The sequence below is a fragment of the Etheostoma spectabile genome, chromosome 24 (genome assembly GCF_008692095.1).
Source record: "Etheostoma spectabile isolate EspeVRDwgs_2016 chromosome 24, UIUC_Espe_1.0, whole genome shotgun sequence".
NCBI lineage: Eukaryota > Metazoa > Chordata > Actinopteri > Perciformes > Percidae > Etheostoma > Etheostoma spectabile.
In genome coordinates this window covers 3,641,500-3,663,587 of record NC_045756.1, presented here as the reverse complement: position 1 = coordinate 3,663,587, position 22,088 = coordinate 3,641,500, and the positions used below count along the sequence as shown (strand labels likewise).

Genomic DNA, 22,088 nt, shown 5'->3' with positions numbered 1-22,088 from the left:
TGAGCGGCGATCCCTCCAGACTTTGAGCGATGTAGTTCCTCAGCGAGTTCTTTACCTCCGCCGGCTTGCCCACGCCCACGATGATCAGCTTGCCATCCTGCAGGCCCACCAGGACGTGGCTCTGCTCCTTAGTGACCGAGACGCAACGCACAGGCACCCTCATGGCCATGGGCTCCGTACACAGAGACAGACTGCACAGGAAAAAAACAATTACTTCAAAAATGTCCATGTGCTCAGTCGGCGTTTTATTAAAAAAAGGCAGTTTCTCAATCTAATAAATTGTAAATCGATGTACAAGTTTACCTGTAGAGGTCACGGATGGAAAGGTATCCCTGCTCGCTGCCGATAACTACATACTCCCCTGAAACACACATATCAGTCACCTGCTCCTTCAAAGGCTCACTGGCGAGGTGCTTTCCATTTACAGAGTAAAGGTGGAGGGCATTTTTATCCTGGGTAGAAAAAATAAAACAGCTATTGTAGTGGCGAATTGTTTTCAGATTGATCAAAACAAACCAAAAACTCAATGTTCAACAGCCAATGAAGCGCTGAAAGATTGAATCTTACGCAGAGATTAAAACTTTCATTGTCCAGGCAGAGATGACATTCTGTGAGGTTTATTAATCCAACTTCTTGGCATACAAACATTTCACAAGAAGGATCAATGGCTCTCTAGGCTCTGTAACTCTCGTAAAAAAAACATTAGCCCTACCCGGTGTCTACCTCCCACATACCCATACACCTGGTACCTTCAAGACAAAAGCACTAAAAATAACCCAAATAAAATACTAATGATAAACAAATGTATGTAGCTGAATAATTCAAGCGAAACTAAAATTAAATAACTAAAACAATTAACTATTATATATATAACAAAATAATGAATAGCTCTAACAGCTATGAATAACAATTTTCAAATTAATCTATACAATCCATGTTTGTAAAGCTGCAGCTGTAGTCCAGCCGGCATTTAGAAGAATTTGGGCTGGATACTTTCAATAAAACTCTGCAATAGCACACTAAACAAAAGTTTGTCATGCTTTTCACACAACTGTGACCCAGTTATTTCCACATGTAGTGCAAAAAAGTGAGATCCGTTTTCTTAGATTGGCCCTTTTCAAGCAGTGTTTGTGTGTGACAAAACTGTGCATGCACCTTTAGTGTTGCTTTGCCCTCGATGCAGGTGTGGACCAGAAGGTGACCCTCCCAGGACACGGCCAGGTGGAGAATAGAGAGTGGCAGGGAGCTGTCGCACGGCGGGCGCAAGCAACGCATGTACTGACCCCGGCGCACCGTGTGGATTATAACGGTCCCATCCTGGAAGCACAGTGTTTCATTAACATACATGTTCATAATGGTAATTAAATTAAACTAATACCTTAAAGTTATAACAAATAGTTAAATTTCCCTTGTGATAGCATTCCACTTATGTTCTTTAATTTTTCTATTGGGGAATTGTAAATTAACAATTAAACAATACTAAATAAATACATATTGTTTAAAAGCTATTTAGACCCCAACCTTTTAATCAAACAATGGCAGACTTAAATGTAAGGCATACTTTTTATGAAAAGAAAGTTTCAGTCAGCTGTAACAGTTGGCTGAAAATTCTCAACAATTATTTAATTTTCAGGAAAACAAACAGCAATTAGTGTTGTATTGTTGGCCATGCTTAAAATGAAAGATGTCATTTCAAATTCAATGTAATCAAAGCCTCTGAACACCAAACCTTACAAATCTCTTAACCTTTAAAGACTCAGAATAACACATACAACTGACTTTCAATGTAAACCCCATTTTTCAGCTCATTAACTCAGCAGGTGATTTAGTAGTTTTTGAAGAACACATTCAATCTCCGGCATGGTACCATCATTCTTTCGCTCTCATGTTATACTCTACAGACCAATTTAAATGAACTCCCAAGATGAGATGAAACACAGCAAAAGATGCCAAAACTGTGGTGAACTCTCAAAAGCAGCAGTCCAGTGTGTGCTCTTACACGTGATCCAGACACAGCCATGTCCAGCTCTGTGCTGATACTAACACTGACCACCTCGTCCGTGTGTCCATACAACACCTGTACTGGTTTGGGATAAAGACCCACAGGAGCTCCACCCTGCACAACAAAGCAAACAAACAAAACCGACTGAGACAGAAGGAGACAATATATCGGGTCGTCTGACATGAAGAGAGAAGAAAGTTTTCATCTAAATTTTCCATAAATTATAAAGCTGATCAGTTAATTATGGATATCAAAAATATTCTTAAAGTTATAATTAACTCAACAACTTGAATAATGCCTGAAAGTAAAACCCAGAGATAAATACTGGCCCCTTTTATTTTAAGAACATTAACAAAGAAGGATGTCATTATTCAAAGCTCCCTAATTACTGAGAGATAAACAGCATGTTTTGTGTCTGCATGTTTCATGAAGGTAAATCTATTACTCTAAAACTCTATTTGCAGATAAGTATCTGTCATGGTCTATAGGCTGTCCTAACCTGCTGCAGAACCTGCCACACCATGCAGGTTGTGTCTCTGGAGCCGGAGATCAGGTGGATGCCACAGTGGTCTGTTGACAAGCAGGTCACAATGTCTGGAGGGATAGTGAACAAAACCACAGGTTACTGCAGGTGTGACGGCCCACGCCGCTCCACTAGGTTTTTCTTGCAGGATCAGTGCCCCCAGGAAGAGCACAGGGCTTTGAAGTCAATTTGACATAACGGCCAAACAGTGGAATTACAACTTCCGCGTCCGTCAAAAGATGCCATTGGGCCCAAATAAACATTTTCCCATAGACTTACACAGTGAAAGAGAGGTCTGTGAATCAGTGTATCCATTTTTTATGAGCTTCACAACTCTACTTTGGTCTCTGTTTTTGCTCTGGTATCTGTGTTATTTGGGAGACATTTGACGAGTTGTGTTAAGTAGGCATGTTTGCAGTTGTGGTTTAACAAGTCGCTGATTTGTTCAGAGAGATGTCTCTGTATCACAGAGCTATGTATGTTTTTTGGTGATTTTTGAGTTTGAGTAGCCTTGTACACACAGCTGGTAAATTGCTGCTTTTCTGTCCCCATTAGGCTTATGAGCAACTTCCCTTTGGAGTTTGTTAAAAGTCTTTTGTAGTGTGGTAACAAACGTGACTAGAGCAATTGTCTTGGGTGCACATCCATGGCCAGACCCGCTGCAAGGTACCTGCAGACTAGGAGGGAGTTTAGTTTGTTTCTGGTTAGGCAGTTAAGCCGAAATTATACCGTCCATGTGCACATGGGCCTGAAGGTCTGATGGAGTGACTTAAATGTTGTCATCAGAGGGTGTATGCGTAGACGCTGTGCGGACGTCCACATACCCTTAATATTCTTTTGACCGCATGGTCACGTCTGCGCAGCCATTCCACTACAAGTGGTAGCGTGACGATCTACTGTACTGTAACGAGTCCTCCAAGCAGATTGTTTAAACAGACCTAGTATGCGCCTGTGTCTGCAGCTGTCCATGTCTAGCTGCAGATCATTTAGTTGGACACTTGAAAACTGATACTAAGTGTGGTAAACATTAAGAGTATTTTGGGTCAGGAGGTTTAACACTGGGTGAACATACTGACCAAAAACAGCTGACTAATACAGTAAAAGATCTCACTGTTCCCAAGTTGCTTTCTTTGGCATATCCTCCTGTTCATCCTGTTTTAATCTCCCTCTTTATGTGCTCTTAGGATCAAAGGTTGCTGAGGTGAGACTGGGTGACAGGTTGTAGTGGTGGGGTTGCTGTAATTTGCTATTCTATAATCATTGTACTTGGCCTGTTTGTTTTGGATGTGACGCAAGTCAAGAAGCAGACTTATCTTCACAGAATTATGTGTAAGGTGTGTGTGTATACCCATGTGTCGGATGTGCTGTCCCACAGTCTTGCCCTTAACAAGGGAGGTGACCCGGAGGCTGTTGTCCCAGTGGCCACCGCTGAAGAGCAACTTGCCATCGTGTGAGACCACAAACAGCCCTGCTGTTACCTCCATGCCAGGGGCAAAAGGTCCAGAGAGGAAACGCTGAGTTCTAGGTTAAGAGGGTGAGAGAAGAAAGACAGACAATGCAGAGAGGAAAGAAGGAGGGTTGGAGAGCTTAGAAAGATTTGTCAACATGGTGGTAAAGACAGCATTGCATTGTTTCCACAGAGCTATCCTGCTGCAAATATAATTCTTTTGCTTGTGTGTGTGTGTGTGTATTCTCACTTGGCATTGGACACTGTGGGGTCCTTGATAAAAGTGAAGTAGTTGGAGATGTTCTTGTTGTAAGGCAGCCACCCATGGGTCCCAACCAGGCAGTTCTGACTAACCGTTACCTGGAGACATTGCAAACACCCTTCATTCATTTCTTTTGTTTACAATTTGAAAAAGAATAGAAAACAACTATTCTCCAACAATTATTATAATAACTATTAGTATTAACGTCAAGTCTCACCATGGTATCAGGGCTCCCCTGGGTGATGAAGGAATGGGACTGATTCTTTGGGACCACAGCCTTAACCAGCGGCACATTGTCGCTGATGCCCTGTAACATGAAGGGGAAAAGAAATAAAAAAAATTTTAGGGGGCTATTTTGATGAAGAGTGCATGGTAATAATTTTGGTTATATCATTCCTGACTAGTGTTTTGACACAGAGCAGAGATCAAACCTCAACAAAGAAGGACTTGAGGTCGCTGAGGTGTTCAAACATGCTGAAAGGACATGAGTCTAGCAGAGCTTTCCTCTTTTCCACTTCCTCCTGAGACAGACGCACTGGATGGGGCTCCTATGCAGTCACAAACATACAAGAGTCTAAATCTGATTCATATTCACAGATACAAAACTGCATTAGCTTGAGTTATGGTAGGTTTAATGCATCTGGTGTGTCTGCACCTTGAGTAACTGACAGGGTGTCTGTCCAAAGTTGCTGATCATGCCTTCCAGAGCCTTACGCTCCTTTTCATCAGTGATGGCATCCAAGTCCACCGCCCCTGCAACCCCAAATTAATAAATATACTACACTTACAATTCACAAAGGCAGGACATCATTGTTGCAAAATGCTTGAAATTAAATGTCTCCAAAATCAGTCTTTGTATCAGTAGGTAAACATAACATTTTGTCTAATTTTTTAAGTTTCCCATTTAGGAATTAATTGTAACATCTAAGTAAATACGTAGTTTTTTTATACTGTTATTAAAATACCAAAAATTGTATTAAGTTTGCAATAGTTAGTGTGACTGAATGTTTGAAACAAAGCCAGTTTATACCCAGTGCATGCAAGAACAATACTTTCAATTGAAGAGAAAAGAATATAACCATAATGTGACATGATAGCTGTTCTGGATGCTTTACCTTCATATGTGCAGTAGTAGAAGACGTTGAGGGCCTCCACCGCTGCAGGACCCCTCTGCTTGTAACCAAAGATCAGATCGATCCACTCGTGAAGGTGGGCTGATACGTACTCCGACTCCTGTCACAAACCACATATACACTGTGGTCATAAACAATACAATACACGTAGCTACTACAACAAGCACAATCTTACACCTGCATATGCACAGAGACTAAGATAAAAGTGCCTTAAATTCCACTACAGAAACATTACACTCAAAAACTGTTCATTTGGACGTTGTTTGGCTATGTAAATAACTAAATGTAGACAGTGTAAACTCATGTATCTTCAGATATCTGACTTATCAAAGGTAAAATATCAGCTTTGGTGTTGATCCCTCACAGTCAAAGACCAGATATCGGACCCTCTGCAGTAATGTTAAGGCTAGGGTAAGGTTTTAATCATGGTTACCGTTCATTCAATATTCTACATTTTTTTCTTCTTGCACAAGAATGATCTCTAAGAAGCAAGGTCACACAACAGCAGTAGAACTAAAACTGCATCTCACCAGAGCTTTGCGATGCTTGTAGATGAAGTCCTCCGGGGACTTGGCCCATTTGGGCAGAACTACGTCATTTACCCTTTCCTTGGAGATCTGCAGGCGACCCAGATCAAAACCTGAATGACAACAAGAAGATAAATATATAAATATTTTCTATATTATTATATATTCTTAATATATATATTCTTCTTTTTAATGTGAAAAAATACACACCATTTTGGTTCTCAAGGAATTCTGGGAAGTAGAAGAATTCTGGGATGAGCTCCTTGACGTCATTGGGGTTGTCCATTAGGGTCTGCCATGTCGCAGGGATAGAGTGGAACTGGCGGTCGGCACAGTCAAACCTGAGCCAAGGCAGGAAGGTATAGATGAGCATCTTCTGTATATTAAACACTAGAAAGAGCAGCTGGCACATACAGTACATGTCAAAAACTACCTCCAGGGGATGCTATAATTACAATTAATATCATCGCTGAAGATACATGGAGGGAAAGCAGAGGAAGAGTAGTATGATGACTGGCTGACTAGTCTCTTTACCGTCCACTCTGTAGTTGGATGTGCAGGGAGGTGAAGGGCTCCACTCTTATCAAGTAGTGCATCACTCCGGCAGCATTTGAGTAGTGGGTGCCATAATGGAATCTGTCGATGGTGCCTGTTGGGTCCTCGAAACTTTCATACCTGGTGGACACATAGAAAAAGTTAACTTGAGCCAGATGGATTGTCAGCGATGTGCCTTCCTTTAGCTGCTTTAATGATTATTTAATTATGAGAATAATTGAAGTTTTGAGGGACGAATCATACTTCTCTCTAACAGCCTTGGCATTGCGTTCGTTAAGAACAGCCACTGGCTTTGACAGGTCCCTGAATACCCGAGGATCACACAGGTCCAGCTCCTCGGAGGTGTAGTCAGCTAGAATCCAGGGGAACTGGTAAAACAAACACAAACACGCAAACACACACAATACACACACTAGTTAGCTCAAATATTAACATTCACCAGTCACCACACTTCGACAGTAATGTGTTCAGAGAGAAACGTACCACTGGATACTGAGCCAGGTTGTTGTATGTTCTGCCTGCAATCGTGTTGAGTTGCATCAAGTAGTCAAAGTTGGAAATCTCCCGGTTCACCCATTTCTGTGCAAATGCAGTCTTTATTTTAATTTTCCTCCACACAAAACATTGATGAACTGAACCAATGAAGAGATTTAGGCGGATGATTGATGAGAGTCACAGACCCAAGATCATTAAGTAAATAAATTCCTACACAATGAAGCCATATAGTTATAATTATATGTGTGTTGAGATTGTTGGATATTTGTATCTCCTAATGATCTTTGCATCATTGTTTCCTGACCTGTGTGAGTCCAGAGGCTTTGAGGAGCTCCTGTGGTGAGCGGGTTCCATAAAGGCTGAGGGATCGCAGCAGCAGCAGCATGCGGCTATAGACCTTGTTCCTCACCTGTTGGTAAGAAAACTCAATCTTATTATACAACTATTTAAAAGGCAAAAGGGGGATCAAATATTTTTCTGTGATCATTGGAATTCAAAACTAAGTCAAGAGGTGTTTAAAATCTGGTCAATGCCTAGTTAAATTTGTGATTAATCACCTCCTTCTTGAAGTTGAGGAAGTAATTGGTTTGGTCAATGAGGAAGATCTCCAGGGCTGAGCGACGTAGGTTATAACGCCGCAGGTGGACCTCTCGGATCTGAGACAGGGGCCATTTGAAGTCGTGGCCCACTCCTTCAGGAAACAAGTAGTTAGTGTAAGTAAAAGTTTAGTGGGTTTACTGTATGTTTTCATCCTCCTCCCTTGCTATCTCCTCACCTTCCTCTTTCTCTTGGCTACTGTCGTAGAAGTAGATATGTTGGGTGGTGAGTTCTAAGCGGCCAGGCACCACGTCCACCACCGTTACTAACTCGCAGTCCTCCCACAGCACCAGCTTCTCCTTCTGGCCTGCCTCCTCGGCTTCAACTCTGCAGGACAATGAATGGGAATTTGTGATACTTCTTAGTATGTATTACGTGAACACAGTTGTTCTGTGGTTGTTGTGTTGGGTGACTGACTGGTTGTTAGCAGCAGCAGGGTCGTCCTCTGGCAGCTCCAGGATGTCGTCTTCCAGGTCGCTGACTTTGACCTGCTTCACAGCCTCCAGCAGCAGAGACTCTGGGTTTACACGCTGCTGATGGACACCTGAGAAAAGCAGAAGAGACAGGAGAAGATTAAACACTGAGAGGAGGCATCCAGATAGTTAAAGTGGTTAACATCACATGGCAGTGCAGGAAATTAACTTCTTAGCTTGTCAAGGGCTGCCAAACTACAAAAATTTACCAGACACATTTTTGTTTCATCTCCATTCAACAAACATAAGATTTACAGTTTTAATCTTGCTCACAAAATTAAAAAAATAAAATAAAAGCCTCCTGAAGTCCTGCATCTCCAAAATGCTCCCCCTTACACCAATTTGATTGATTGATTGAAAAATGGATCCTCCTCCTCATAAAGTACTTAGATGGAAGGGTAGGAAGAATATTCATCTTAAAGAAGATTTTGAAGGTCTGTCCTTTTTAATTCTGTTTATCAAGGCTAGGCTAGACAAGTGTGCTGATCATACTGTGCACACACTTATCCCTGATAAACACATCCACTTACTGAATACATCTACTGGAGCAGGTACGTTTTGCTGCCAAATAGAGCCACCAATGTGCAAAATATCCAAGTGCAGCTACATTTAGTCCAAATATTTAAGCATACATTTAAGAGACAATACAGAACGGTACCAGGCTGTTGGTCTAAAGACACTAAAAAGTCCACAGAGAGGCAATGTTGTCTTACCCAGGTTGTCTCTCAGAGCGCTGGCCTCTCGGTGTGGGTTAAAGTTGTAATTACGGACCAGCTTCAGCCTCATGCGGGAAAAGTTCTCAGCACTAGACACCCTCCAGTGCATCTCATCCTGCTGCCTGTTAGAAATCATTACAAAGCACACTTGTAATCTCCCAAAGTCAGTCATTATCTGCAAATAATATATTTATGCACTTGTTTTCTACTGCTGCTGCAAATGTTTTCCATCTCATCTTAATACAACAATAAGCCCAAATGTTGATTTGCTACAGCAGAAAGCATAAAGTGGGGAAAGCTGATGTCAGCACCTGTCAGCCCAGGGCCCTCTCTCGCACACCAGACCCCGGCGTGCTGCCTTCCACTGCCTGAGGGTAGCACTGTTCTGGCTGTGCTGCTGCTTCAACATGCTGTTGTAGCGTAAGTTCTCCTGGCGGCCTCGGCGTGAGAAAGGTTCCAGAAATTGCTCCTGAAGGGAGTGAAGAAGAAAAGTTTTTGGGATGAGGCTTTGTACCAATAGAGGAAAAGAGGCTTTAGTTATTATTAATTTATTACTGATCCAACTAACCTGGAAGCGGATCTTGCTTTCACCTCTTTCCCTCTCTCTCTTATGCAGGCTGACCATGAAAGCCTCGTAGCACTCCTTCCAGTAGAGAGCCATGGTCTCATGGCCCTGGCTGAATGTTTCAATTTCATACTGCTTCATGTACGGAATAATCTGAAGACAAATGGAAATAAAACGGAGAACCATTACATTTTACAATAAATTTGTTTCTAACATAATCTAAAAACAACAAGGAACCTTTAAATCTCATACATATTTGTCGAGGTAGACACGCCACTCAGGTGAGTTGCAGTACAGCTGGAAGTCCTCAAAGAAGGACGGGCTGCCGTTGTTGTCGGGGAGCTGGGGGAGGTGGAGCTCCATGTAGAGGAGGCGGTGGACTTTGGTGAGCAGCGTTCGGAGCAGAGGAACTAGGAAGGAGTACGTCTCCGTTTGCTCCTGGATGGAGCGACGCAAAATGCCCTCCACCTTACCTAGAAGGTAGCAGGCCTCGTCCTGGCTTGACACCTCTTTGGTCTGCAGGATGCCATTGAGCTTGGCAGTGGCCATGGCACACACCTGTGACAGAGGCAATTTATTATTGGACATGTATGGGCTGGCCTTCTACAAAAAGCCAGAAGAAATACCAAAAATGGAATATTATAAACGAGTCAGAAAGGAAGGATGATGGGTAAAATAGCTCACTTTAGGTTCCTCCTGAGCCATGAAGCCCAGCAGCAGTCTAAGTCCAACTTGGGAGAGCTGGAACCACTGGGTGCCAGCAGAGTACCACACCATGAGGCTGTCCATCAGCGTCACCGTCTCCTCCAGCACCTTCTCCGTCCACAATGCTGGATTGACCAGGCCCTCCGCCTGAAGGAAGTCTTGTACCATATGAAGCAACCGCACTGCGTTTTCCGTGTGCTGTGGCAACGTGGCGACTGATGCCTGGCGGTTATCACTCACCGCCCACTCTAACATACGTTCCATAAGACTTTAAGGAAAAAGAGAGAACGCAGAAGAAGGAGGAGGACACCATTAGATACTGTTAGCAAGTCTGTCTCTGAAAGCAACATTTTTTCAGTTCATATTTCGTCCAGTGTTGCCAGCAGTTAAATACAGGGCTGACCTGAGTTTGATTTGGTCGACAGGAAGCAGCAGCTCGTTCGCGGTTGCCAGTTTGGTGAGAGCTGAGAAGACCTGTCCGCGCTCCAGCCACGCTGAATCATCTGAACCTTCTACCCCACGCCACATCACACACAGCACAATCTCTTGCAGCGTGGTACACAGCTCCTCCTCCGCCCGCTAGGGGGCAACATCACACAGGGTTATCATTAGAATAGATAAGATTAAATGTCATTGATCCCTCTGGTGTATCACTGCAGCAGTAGGTAACAGGATACATCAAAGGGAAAAAAAGGTCATTAATAATGTGATTCCAGTGTTCCTTTTATTAGTACTTATAAATAATAATGATAATTCCTCTCAAATCCTTTGACAGCCCGAGTTTTAGTATGATCCCCCTTGCGTCTCTAATATAAACTGTCTAGGTTGTAGACGATACTACTTTTGTTGCTATTGGCTAAATTTGTTCCCCCAGGAAGATCTAACACTTTGTCACACTCCCCAACCAGAAGTTTTAAAATGACACATTTCATTATATAACTGACAGCCTGCTGCTATGGGAGGAGACATGTTGTCTCTATTCCAGCTTCTGCTCCCTAGTGACACACTCACTGGATGACAGTTGCATTTCACCATCTAAGTAAGAAGCTCTTCCAGGGTAGTAGCATTAAGGCAACCTCAGAATACAGACTACTATATGAAATAAAGATGCCAGGGGTTTCTTAACACCGCAAGAATAAAAGTATCACAAAAACAGCCTGCTCACCTCAGCATTGTTGAAGGACTCTCCCAGGGAGATATTGTCACTGAAGAGAAAGCTGTCTTCAGTGAGGGAGGAAGTTGCATCTTGATCCCCGGTGCTCCCTGGGAAAGGCTTGGAGGTCTCCAGTGGAGAAGGTGTGCTAGGCATGCTACCAGGTGTTTGGCTGCCACTCTCCCCGCCTTCATAGGCCTGCAGGTGGGACAGATCCAGCATCAAGCCTCCTGACTTTCCTACCACCCAGGGCTTGACGTGTAGTTGCGGCTCGGTGGAGGCAGAGGAAGATGGCGTGTCCAGCAGCGAGATGACGTCGCCGTTCTCCAGGCTGTCCACAGAGCGAGTGTCACCTATGCTGAGCCGGTCATCCTCTAGCCGGTCCAGGCGGCCAGCACTGCCTGCCCGCGCCCTCCTCTCCAGTGGCAGCTCAAGGCGGTTGGTGCTGCCGCCACTGGGCCGGCTTAGGTCCAGGCTGCAGGCGCTGATGGTGTCAGTGGCCCGAAGTGGCAGGGACCCTTCACCCCGCAGGTAAAGTCGCATGAGAGTGTCCTGCCAACACTGCTGCTTTGAGATCTGAACGGCAGCATCTGTTTGGGATAGTAGCAGCTGGTGAACCTAAAGACAGAGAGGGAAAAAAATTTTAGTTAATGATTCCTGCAGGAAAACTTAGTCATGTTGTATCAAGAGGTAAATGGTGAAACAAAACATGTTCCATGGGTTGTGGATGTCAGCAGGTTTAAGTGCAGGTGCTTTCTCACCCTCTTGCAGACGATGAGGCGTACACTGGGTCCTGCCCGGTGAGTGAGCTGGGCCAGTGCCATCAGGTCCTTGTAGTTCACCACATTATCTGTAGATTTTGGACACAAACACACAATTTTACATTTGTGCAATTGTATATTTGTTATTGATTTGCGCTACCATGTGGTAACATTATTGTCTGTGTTTTTCTTTACAAATGACTGACAGGGGAGCAATTCTGTCTACTAGCTCCGTCTTGAGCGCCATTAATAGGTAAATAGTATTGGTTTGGCTTTTTTTTCAGCCTCTCTACAAAGCCGTTCAGCCTTCAACTCCTGTGCTGGGGTAATGTGAATATGACCAGAGTTCAATTAGGAAGGTTAAGCCACACTGCTCCTCTGTTTAAAGAAAACCAATAACGAGTACTGGCCTAACACTCCGTGAGGACTCATGAAATTGATTCCATTAATGGGCAGCAGAGAAAGAACTGGTAGGGAAAAAAATTAAAAATCAAAGCACCCTTGCTCACTGACCAGATGATTAAAAGCTTCAACCTAGGCTGAACACATTTAATTCAGAGGGAGATTTATAGTAGCAGAAGAGTTGCTGCTGCAACTCTAGACTGATTAGTGATACTGTACTTAATGACAGCAGCTACTGCAGTGGGTTTACATAGACACACATCTTTATATTTGCACACAATAAGGTTACAGTAACATTAGTTGAAGAGAAAAGCAGAACAGTGTAAAACACACTTTAGTAATAAAAACAAAAGAAGAGCTGACCTGTGTGGAGGACCTGGTTGAGGAGACAGCGGATCAGTGTTGGAGTGATGTAAAGTTCGGAGAAGAGCAGTGACAGGCCGGCGTAACCTGCTTCCCTCAGCCGCAAACGCTGCTTATTCTTTTCATAGACGCGGTCACAGCGCAACATGCGCTCAAACAACTGTATGCAAGAAGAATCAAACATTACTTTTTTATGACCAATAGTGCTATAATACATTGTGGTATATCCCTGTTGAGTAGGATTGTTGACAAGTGTCTGTAGTTGGATGTTCTGTGTAGTTCTGAGTAAGCTGGTGTGTGGCTCAAAGTCACTTTTACATTTAAGTGAAGGAAATGGATGGGTCCTGAATGACTCAATACCGCAAGACTGTTAAGTGAAACATTTGTAAAACTGCATGATTGTTGATCTTGATGAATACCAATACTGGTTTTATTTAAAATTCCCTGACATGAAAAACACTAACTTTTCTGCATATCTTAAAGTGCAATGATATTCCAGGAATTCCTAAACTAATTGTGACCTTTTACAGCGGTTTACTTAGTCAAAGCAAGTAAGTCAGTTTGTCCCAAGTGTAGTTGGCTGTAACCCACCTTGAACACAAGCTCTCTGAGTCGATCTGAGTGCTTGTTGTTGAGAATTAGAGCGTAACAGGAGTCGGCCGCCCCGGGCTCAAAGAGGAGAAGGAAGAGCTGGTCCCTGGCCGGACTGGTCTGAAGAAGGCTGAGTAACAACTCCAGCAGCCCACACAACTACAACACACAGCCACAACTTTAGCTTCTTCTTACATAGTTTTGATAGACCTCTACATTGTTTTGAGAAGGCAATCATAGCACTAAAAGACCGTAAAACAGCTTATCATGCATGTCATATCACGCTGAAATCAACAAGCACAGAGTGGCATCTTTAACCAAATTTGGCTAAAACAGAAATGGGAGCATGGAGGTGGGCAAAGATATAAAATCTATCGTTCACAATGTAAATTAGTGCTTGTATTGCACCATTTATATGTGAACAATGTATATAGTGTTTAACCAAAGATTATGTTTGATAAAGTGGATTTTTCATAGTCTAAACATAATGAATTAAGTTTGTCATTTAAAGATTCAGTCTGGCTTGACGAATGGATAAATAGTATCAGAAAGATGCCTAACACCCAGGAGTGGGGTAGGAATATCCAATTGACCATATGTTCATTGAGGGTGATGTAAGCTTCCACATATAGTACTGCAGTGTAAGACGAGATGCAAAGTGATAGACAAAATGAAAAACAAGATGGGAGTAAAAAAAGTCAGCGAGGTAGGGAGGACGTGTGACAAGAGGAGGAATTGGTTTCCACAAAATAGGTGACAGATACCAAGTTGTGTGAAAACATCATCTAGTGCATTACAGTCAGAGAGGAAAGCAGTCAAGAAATTAAGTGGTTTGTTCCAGCCAACAGCCACTGATTAAAAAATAATGCAGAGAGAGAGAGAGAGAGAAGCAGGCAAAAACAGCTGCCATGCAGGAAATGAGCTGACAGCTTCCTGCACAGGCATCACTGCAGTAAGTCCATAGGGAAACAGAAAACCCTGTAGTGAAAGGTCATCATATTTTACAATGAATTCTTAAATGGCAAGCATGGTTGGCATTAACTAGTTTAACAATATATGGGTAATCTGGCAAGCATTCACCAATAATAACTTGACCTTCTCCAAATTTCAAGATGTTGACCTGACACACCTCTAAGTATCATTCTCAGGCTGCAAGGCTAAAAAATGAATTAACCTTTTGTTCACAGTGAATGCTGTAATCCCTTGATACGATTTAAGTAGTATTATGGTACTTGCTGGGGACAATCTCATAAGGCTACTGTATGATTTATGCAGGCATAGAATAAGGATGATATAGTGTTATTCTAACACATGATAATCATGTTTCTAACTTGAAGATTTATTTTAAAAACATTTCCTTTCACAAAATTCATAAAAGGTTTATTTTAACAATTGTTAAGTGCATAATATAACATCTGACCCGACCCCCTCACCTGTTCCTCGTCTCCAATGGCAGCCATGTATCCCAGAATGCTGTGAATCTCCTCCTGTGACATGCCCTTGCTGATGTAGTACTTGATGAGGCCACAAAGAGACGCCCGGATGGTACGGACGTCATCCTCACTCAGGTCACTGTCTTTATGACTGTTCTTCCTGAAGTAAAGCATTTTACAATGATGTTTTGTTAAAAAGAGACTAAAAGTATTGGACAGGTATGAACTTTGGGAAATGGAATCTCACCCGTAATAAAGGCGTATGGTGTCCAAAAGGAACTGAACTCCATATTTTTTTCTGAACTGCTTCCGGTTATCTTTGATGACGGTGGACATGTACTGGATATGACCTACATGACAAAAACATTTTTTTAGCACTGGTAACAGTGTCAGTCAGGGCAACGCACTCTTTGTTTTACACACAAAAATTCAGCAGCATCACATCCAACAGCCATAAAGAAAAATAACAGATATATGGAGAATGCAAGAAAAAAAAAAACATGTCATGATCCTTGGATAATATATTTCATCTGATTTCTTTCACGGGAGTTGCTGGTATATCGCTGCCTCGATCAGGTTAGTTTATGTTATTGTGTGAGTTTAGTGAATCCAAACTAACCCTTTAAAAAACACCAACATCACACAAACAAACCGATCGAGGCAAGAGTTGAACAGCAACTCTACAAAGTAAAATTACTGTTTCTGTCAAAAGAGTGTGGCTTTGAAACAAGTATACATGGATATAACAACTTCAGTTCCCTGTTGGAAAGGGCTGTCTGACAGCAATGTAAGGCAGTAAAAATATTATAAATATGGTGTACACTTAAACTGATCCAGATTTGTTTAGGTGGGCCTGTAAATATGTTTTGCTGCTGCTCCAGTCCACAGCAGTACATTGCCTAGCTTCTGTGTTGGTACGGCTGGGTGCGTCTTGAAATTGAGGGTGTGCCGAGCCCCATCTAATACACAAGCACAAACCTATGCGTAGTGGGAAGTCTCCTTTGTTCCAGATGTTGAAGTTGAACAGTAGATGTGTGTGAAGCTGCTGCAGCAGAGCCTGGTTCTTCTCATATGTCACCTGCTCTATCAGCAGCTGCATAGCAACCAGCACGCTGACATCCACATGACCTGCTGGCAGCTAAACACATACAAGTACAAATCAAATGCATTTTCCTGGCATGCATGCAAAATGATAAAACACAGAAAGGGGGGGGTGGGGTGATCTGATAATGGGCCTTCTAAGAAACAAAAAGACATAAACAGGTACGTATTTTGTATAGCCCAATAAATCATGATTAAAAAAATAAATATGTTAAACCAGTATAAAGCTATACCTTACACCCAAAACCTGCCTCCACTAAACAGATAAGGAACATGTTGGAATGGGGAGACAAACATTAGTGGTTTATTTGTACTTTTACCATTTACAGGGTGTGGTTACTTTGCTGGGAGCAACTATTACCACAACCAAGACATTTTCTTTTATCCAAGTCTTTGTAGAGCCTTGTTTTCCCATGGTGTAAATGCTGATTCAGAGATATCCCCCGCCCCCAGGCAATAAACAAATAAATAATGAAGCAAATGCACCAGACAAAAGATAGAGGAGAAAGGGGGGAAGAAAGAGAGTATTCAAGAGAAACAGACAGACATAAAGAAAAGGACAAACAGACACACAGAACAGACAGACGGGGACAAAGGCTATCTAAGGTGAATTCATTTCACTGGAGGATGTCGAGGAATATTCATAATTTTTACACCAAGCAAGTCTCGTATATTATAAACAATGTAATACAAGCCATAATAAACGTGAACAAAGTCAGCAGAGGTTCTTAATTTGTCACTCACGACAAGGTAAAAAAACTACTTTTTGCACGTGGAGAACTTATGCTGCAATTACTGCATGAGGGGACCTGTCTTCAACTCAAGTCAGGGAACTTGCATGGTTTTATATTAAACAGACCTTCTGCAGCAGGGCTCCCAGTGTACTGACACAATGTGAGTGGAGCAGATTCTCCTGGTTAATTGGGTGTCTCTGCAAGAAATGCTTCAGCACCAACAGGAAGGTGGCCACCAGATTCTTCTCCAGGCGTGCCTCTGTAACAAAAAAAAACAAAAAAACATTTGTTTCCACATGTACCCTAATTTCACAGTTATTGAGAGTAAAGAGAAATGAGGGGGTGGAAACAATAGATTTGCTGGAGCAGACCTGAAGCCCTGTTGGATGGGAGAATGACCCAATCTCCATCAGCTGGCGTGGTCACATCTGGAGTGATTAAATCTGACCCAGCTGCAGGATCACTGGCCTGTTGATCAGGAGTAATCGGGGCCAACTGCTCCAGTATAGGGAAGAGCACTGGTAGGCCGCCCACACAGTTGATCATATCCTGCCACAGATACAAAAGTAACATCTATTCAAATAGAATATAATCTGTGCAATTCCAGTTGTTATATTCCTCTGAACACACAACAAATATATGACAGCATGAGCTGCATGTTCCTCCCACCTTAATATCCCAGTTGACGACTTTATTCCCGGTCAGGCGTCCATGCAGCATGTTTGGGGACAGATCTAGACAGATGGGGTTCCTACACGCCTGTTGATAAAAAGGACCATGTTTAGTTAACAGTTAGTAGATTTTCTTCAAATAAATCAAATTACTATTGTAGTAAAAATTTAATTTTATCTTGGAATGAAAATATGACCCTATTTGAGAACATTTTGCAAGGCAAATTTCCATATTCCTACAGAAGAAACACCGTGTCTTAAACAAAGTGATACGACTGTACTGTATTTGGCTGAACGTTTTAAGACAGGAGGACCACAGTGGTCCAATTACCTTGGGCGAGTAATGCAGCAGCAATTTGGTCGAAAGGTCGCCAAGGTCTGATTCCTGGGCTTTGAATGGAGAGATACAGTTTGGACCTGCGTGGAAGACAGATTCAAAAACATTTGTAGGTTTACTTTTACCTATGATCTGTACTGTTTCAATATTTTGATGTGAATTTAACTTTTTTTATTAATCTTTATTGCTGGTCTCATTTTCATTCATTCACTGTTGCTGCGTCATTGTTCTAACAAACAATATGCCTTTATCCCACAGCCTATTTTTTTATTTTTTATTTCTCTTTCCTCCTCTTCTTCTTCTTCCTCATCTCACTCAATTTCTCCCTACTTACCAGCAATGCAGATGGCTTTAATGTGGTTGGGTTGCAGAGGTTCATGGAAGACCATAACACATCCCAGCTGGCCCTGCAAGGAGGTAGGACTTCCCCACTCACTGTCCTGGGTCCCTGCAGAGATGAGCTTAGTCACAGACTCAGGCTTTCCACCCAGCAATCCCCCCCAGGTCTGCGGCGACAGGATGGCGCCCAGCGAGGAGCGAGTGCTGGGTGTGATTGGGGAGGAGAAGGGAGGGTCTGGGATCTGGGAGGGCGGGGGAGTGGTGGTCCGGTGGCCTGCTGAACCGATGCAACAGGAGATGAATGGCTGTGGGTGGACGACAACAGAAGAAGATAGGGGAGTGAACAAACAAAAACAGGCATGATGTGCATATAAGCCACATTTTTCTCTACTTACAAACAGACAAAAATATAAGAAACCGCAATCTGCAGGGTACTTCAAGGTAACCTCTTACAGCATTTCTGTCTGTAACATTTACACACAATCAGGTTGGTTGACCAAGTTGCCGAGAAGAAGAATTTTTAACCAAGTGAGTGCAGGTCTCACCTCCGTCATGGTGGGATACTTGAGGGGGGCAGACAGTTTCTGCTGTCCATCCACATAAATGTACACAAGACTCTGTCCAAAAGGCCTCTTTCCTGGTACGTGCACCACACCGATGCTATGCTGTAAACAGAAAATCCAAATTTAGTTTCTTTAATCCTAAGCGTTGCTCTCTTTAATCAGTCTACCAAGGTGTGATCTTCTAAATGTAGGGTGGCAACTGTGTTGCCAGACTTTAGGATATTTTGAATTTTTAGCCTAAGTGTCCCATGGGAAGTTAAGGGATGTTCAAAAAACATGACTCTTCTGCAATACTGATTGCAAATGTTAGTGCTGTGTTAAAGGGGTCGAATTTTTAATTCTGTCTACATTGCCATATTTCAGTGGCACTACCCCTGCATCAACAAATGATATCATGAAACCTGACTCACCCAGAGAGAGTCACAGAAACAGTAGTCGGGCAGCATGACTGTGACGTACTCCTTCTTTGTGCATACAGCCACAACCAGCACACCCGCAGAGCTGATGAAGGCCTCAAACCCCGTCCCTCCTGGGGTAAAAAAGCTGTACGGGGTAAAGTACAGGAAAGCAGCTTGAGCAAGCATGGGCATTCAGAACTTTCTGATAATCATAATCTCGGTTTGGGAATTTCACAAGAATAGTGAGTATGCCATCTCCTCCTAATGATACTATACTTGTTAAGACCAGTCATAAGATGAAAATGTTCTTGATACTCTTGTTTCTCTGTCTTCTTTTCTTTTCCTCTCACCTGTAGAGCTGCTTCCTCTTGTCCTTGCTGAGTGGGCCCAGCTGGTCCTGATCTAGTGACAACCAGGCGAGGAAGCTGAAGGCCGAGCCGGGCCAGCGCTGCACTGTTGGAACTACAATGCCGGCCATGCTGGGTGACAGGTCAAAGTACTGCATGGCACTTTCCAGGCCCTGCTTCCGTACCATGGCCAAGAGGGCTCTCAGGGCAGGACCTACATAGGGGTGAGCTTGAGTGGACTCTAGAGGTCTAAGGAGGAGCAGGAGACCCAGAAGTTCCCTAGCGCTCAAGGACTGGGAGCCCAGTGAGCCTACCAGCCCCAGTAGGCTCTCAGCGCAAGCTCGGTGTAGCCGTTTGTGACGCTCCAGGCATGCCAGCGCTTGCATGACCATGGCAGCATTGACACAGGTGGCGCGTGTCTGGCGGTTGAGGCAGCTGAGGCGACGGAGCCAATCAGCCGTAAAAAGCTGCTGCTCGGATGAGTCCAGCTCTGGGAGCCACTGGACCAGCAGCACCAAGGGCTCCACATTACTGATGCCCAGAAGCCCCACTGAGGTGTGCTCACCCTCTACCGCCTACACACATATACAGAGAAATACACATGAACACAAAGATAGAGACACAAAATACACAAATTCAGGTCCAGGTGATTAGAGAGCGCCATTCAGTCAATCAGGCAACTAAGAAAGTTAGCAGGAAATACTTCAACCAGACCAACAAATGTAAAAAGAAACAACTAAATGCCAAAAGACCATCCGTCTCTTACCATGTTCATCAGCTCTTTGAGAAGGTGCCGTGATGGCTGGCCGAGTGAGGAGAGCACTTCATACAGATGATTGTAACCGATCCTCTCCTTGAACACCTCCTGGAGGGGTGGCGGGAACAATATATTAAAATACAAGGGCGCAGCTAATAACTTCACTTCAGCTCAGTATAAATAGTTGATGAAGCACACAACTCAGGGGAACTCAATGAAAACTGTGTCAGGAGGGGATGATCAATTTCCTTTCCAAAGTTTTTCATCCGATTGTGGGTTTGAAAACACTTTTGTAAACTTCTCTTCTCTAACTCAATAACTCCATAAATCACTTTGAAATGAGCAGCTGGGTTCTTCAGTGGCTCCAGTCCCAATTTAGGCTACAGGGACAGCATGTAATTACATGCATTTGTGTTTCTATTACCTTTGCAGCTGGTGATTTGTGCATCACTGTTGTCAGGGCTTTGATAGTTGCTACAGCGAGAAGGTCAAGTCGCCCTTGAAACACCTGAAGAAAAATCAAACTTGTCAGTCCCTTACTTCAGCCAATCAATTGGGCTTTTAGCGAGCACCGTATGTAGACAAATGATTTGGCATTGTCAAATCTACTCTTTCCAGATGAATGTTATAGCACTTTCATAAGGTGATAAGCATGCATACAATTTAAAGCCACAATCATATATAAGGTTTGAAATGCTAAAATAATAATGATCAACTTATTTAAACACTTAATACAACATGCATCACACTTGGAGGAATAAAAGGGAGACTTTAGTAGATGCCTTGAAGTTTGATTCAATTAGTGTGTGTGAAACGTGATTAAAATCATTGATGCTTGTTAGATCCTTGTTTGTCTCTGCAGTACGGGCTGGCATCAACACTTATACTGCAGATGTTATAGTACAGATAAAGGAGTGTTGTCTTTCTGCTCCAGGTAAAAAAACTATCCTTTTAATAGCATGATGATCTGACTGGAGCAGGAAGCTCTCAGGGCTTAGTTGAAATAGAAATACCCACCTCCACACACAGACGGTCACAAAGGAGTACCTCACTCTTTTTCCTCACAAACAGTCACAAAAAAGCATGCAACCCGTAAAACATAAGCAAAACCATTGAAAATGAACACATCTCCATCCAGCTCTGTCCTGCTCATGTCCAACATGTTCCGGGTCACTGAACCCGTAATTCCATTGGAATAAACATGCAGCTGTAGACTGGTTGATCCTACAGAGTCTTGGACCGGCTGGAGAGGGACTGCAGCAAAAATGAAACACTTAGGTCATGATCACTGAGTCCAGATCACCTCAAACCACTGAACTCTGTGAGAACACACACCAGGCCACCGTGATTGCATTCCAGCGGAACCCATGTATACAGCAGAAAACCCAGGACAATGGGGAAAGGGGAGGGCTGGGGAAACCAAAAATGACGAGAAATAAATGACATGACCCAGCTGTGAAAGAGGCAACGTGGTCACTCTACAGCAAGACAAAATTATTTTATTACTAATTGGCCATTCAGAACCTTAGGTGAATTCTGGTTTTGGAATTTTATTAGATTTATGTTTTCTCCATTACATTGATTACTTTTAAATTGTTATGCTTTATAATAACTGAAAAGCTGCTCTGATGCTGCTTGATCTCTAAAAACCCGCCAAACAGGCTAAAGCACCGGCCACTGCATCAGGTTACAGCTGCACAGCAACAAAGGCACATTGGTTTGTGTTTTCCATTCTAGTTTGTCCACCTGTATTTACATTATCCAGGTCAATGGAGTGATTATACCTTATAAAAGGTGGCTCTGTGAGTAGAAAAAGTACAAAGAGTAGAATAAGAAGCTGGTATACTCTGTACAAGTGACTAGGCTTGCACGATTCGGGAAAAAACCTGAATCACAATATTTTTTGCTTAGCATTGATATTATAATTCTCTGCCACAATTTTTTGACCACGACAAAACAAAACAAATTGGCACTACCAAACAGACTTTTTTGGCACATATAGCACGTTGCGCATAACCACAACCCTGTAACCATAGAGGCTTCAATAAAAAGAGAAGGGAGAGCACTGGAGTGCTAAGGAGCGTTGTAACAACTATTTTATACAGTCTGTTTAAAACTCACAGAAGAAAGTAGTAGCG

General features: G+C 42.9%; 1 protein-coding gene across 3 annotated transcripts in view; it reads right to left on the bottom strand.

Moving 5' to 3' along the window:
- The window catches only part of nbeal1 (neurobeachin-like 1), a 43,072-nt gene that overhangs the window by 3,597 nt on the left and 17,387 nt on the right, over positions 1-22,088 (bottom strand). For all 3 annotated transcript variants that reach the window (XM_032506079.1, XM_032506081.1, XM_032506080.1), the window contains 43 exons: positions 20,375-20,458; positions 19,960-20,058; positions 19,197-19,768; positions 18,859-18,991; positions 18,431-18,550; positions 17,881-18,190; positions 17,541-17,626; positions 17,208-17,297; positions 16,910-17,087; positions 16,664-16,797; positions 15,682-15,841; positions 14,951-15,053; positions 14,704-14,863; positions 13,271-13,429; positions 12,680-12,839; positions 11,915-12,003; positions 11,166-11,771; positions 10,404-10,579; positions 9,980-10,268; positions 9,548-9,853; positions 9,299-9,448; positions 9,042-9,199; positions 8,728-8,852; positions 7,959-8,085; positions 7,720-7,868; positions 7,502-7,635; positions 7,249-7,353; positions 6,933-7,028; positions 6,693-6,817; positions 6,429-6,569; positions 6,105-6,235; positions 5,898-6,007; positions 5,350-5,467; positions 4,890-4,987; positions 4,666-4,782; positions 4,452-4,541; positions 4,223-4,332; positions 3,874-4,046; positions 2,502-2,596; positions 2,000-2,116; positions 1,156-1,317; positions 304-452; positions 56-191 (listed from right to left, as the gene is read on the bottom strand). In XM_032506079.1, the coding sequence (XP_032361970.1) occupies positions 56-191; positions 304-452; positions 1,156-1,317; positions 2,000-2,116; positions 2,502-2,596; positions 3,874-4,046; positions 4,223-4,332; positions 4,452-4,541; positions 4,666-4,782; positions 4,890-4,987; positions 5,350-5,467; positions 5,898-6,007; positions 6,105-6,235; positions 6,429-6,569; positions 6,693-6,817; positions 6,933-7,028; positions 7,249-7,353; positions 7,502-7,635; positions 7,720-7,868; positions 7,959-8,085; positions 8,728-8,852; positions 9,042-9,199; positions 9,299-9,448; positions 9,548-9,853; positions 9,980-10,268; positions 10,404-10,579; positions 11,166-11,771; positions 11,915-12,003; positions 12,680-12,839; positions 13,271-13,429; positions 14,704-14,863; positions 14,951-15,053; positions 15,682-15,841; positions 16,664-16,797; positions 16,910-17,087; positions 17,208-17,297; positions 17,541-17,626; positions 17,881-18,190; positions 18,431-18,550; positions 18,859-18,991; positions 19,197-19,768; positions 19,960-20,058; positions 20,375-20,458 (6,930 nt within the window). The remainder of the gene's footprint in view (positions 1-55; positions 192-303; positions 453-1,155; positions 1,318-1,999; positions 2,117-2,501; positions 2,597-3,873; positions 4,047-4,222; positions 4,333-4,451; positions 4,542-4,665; positions 4,783-4,889; positions 4,988-5,349; positions 5,468-5,897; positions 6,008-6,104; positions 6,236-6,428; positions 6,570-6,692; positions 6,818-6,932; positions 7,029-7,248; positions 7,354-7,501; positions 7,636-7,719; positions 7,869-7,958; positions 8,086-8,727; positions 8,853-9,041; positions 9,200-9,298; positions 9,449-9,547; positions 9,854-9,979; positions 10,269-10,403; positions 10,580-11,165; positions 11,772-11,914; positions 12,004-12,679; positions 12,840-13,270; positions 13,430-14,703; positions 14,864-14,950; positions 15,054-15,681; positions 15,842-16,663; positions 16,798-16,909; positions 17,088-17,207; positions 17,298-17,540; positions 17,627-17,880; positions 18,191-18,430; positions 18,551-18,858; positions 18,992-19,196; positions 19,769-19,959; positions 20,059-20,374; positions 20,459-22,088) is intronic.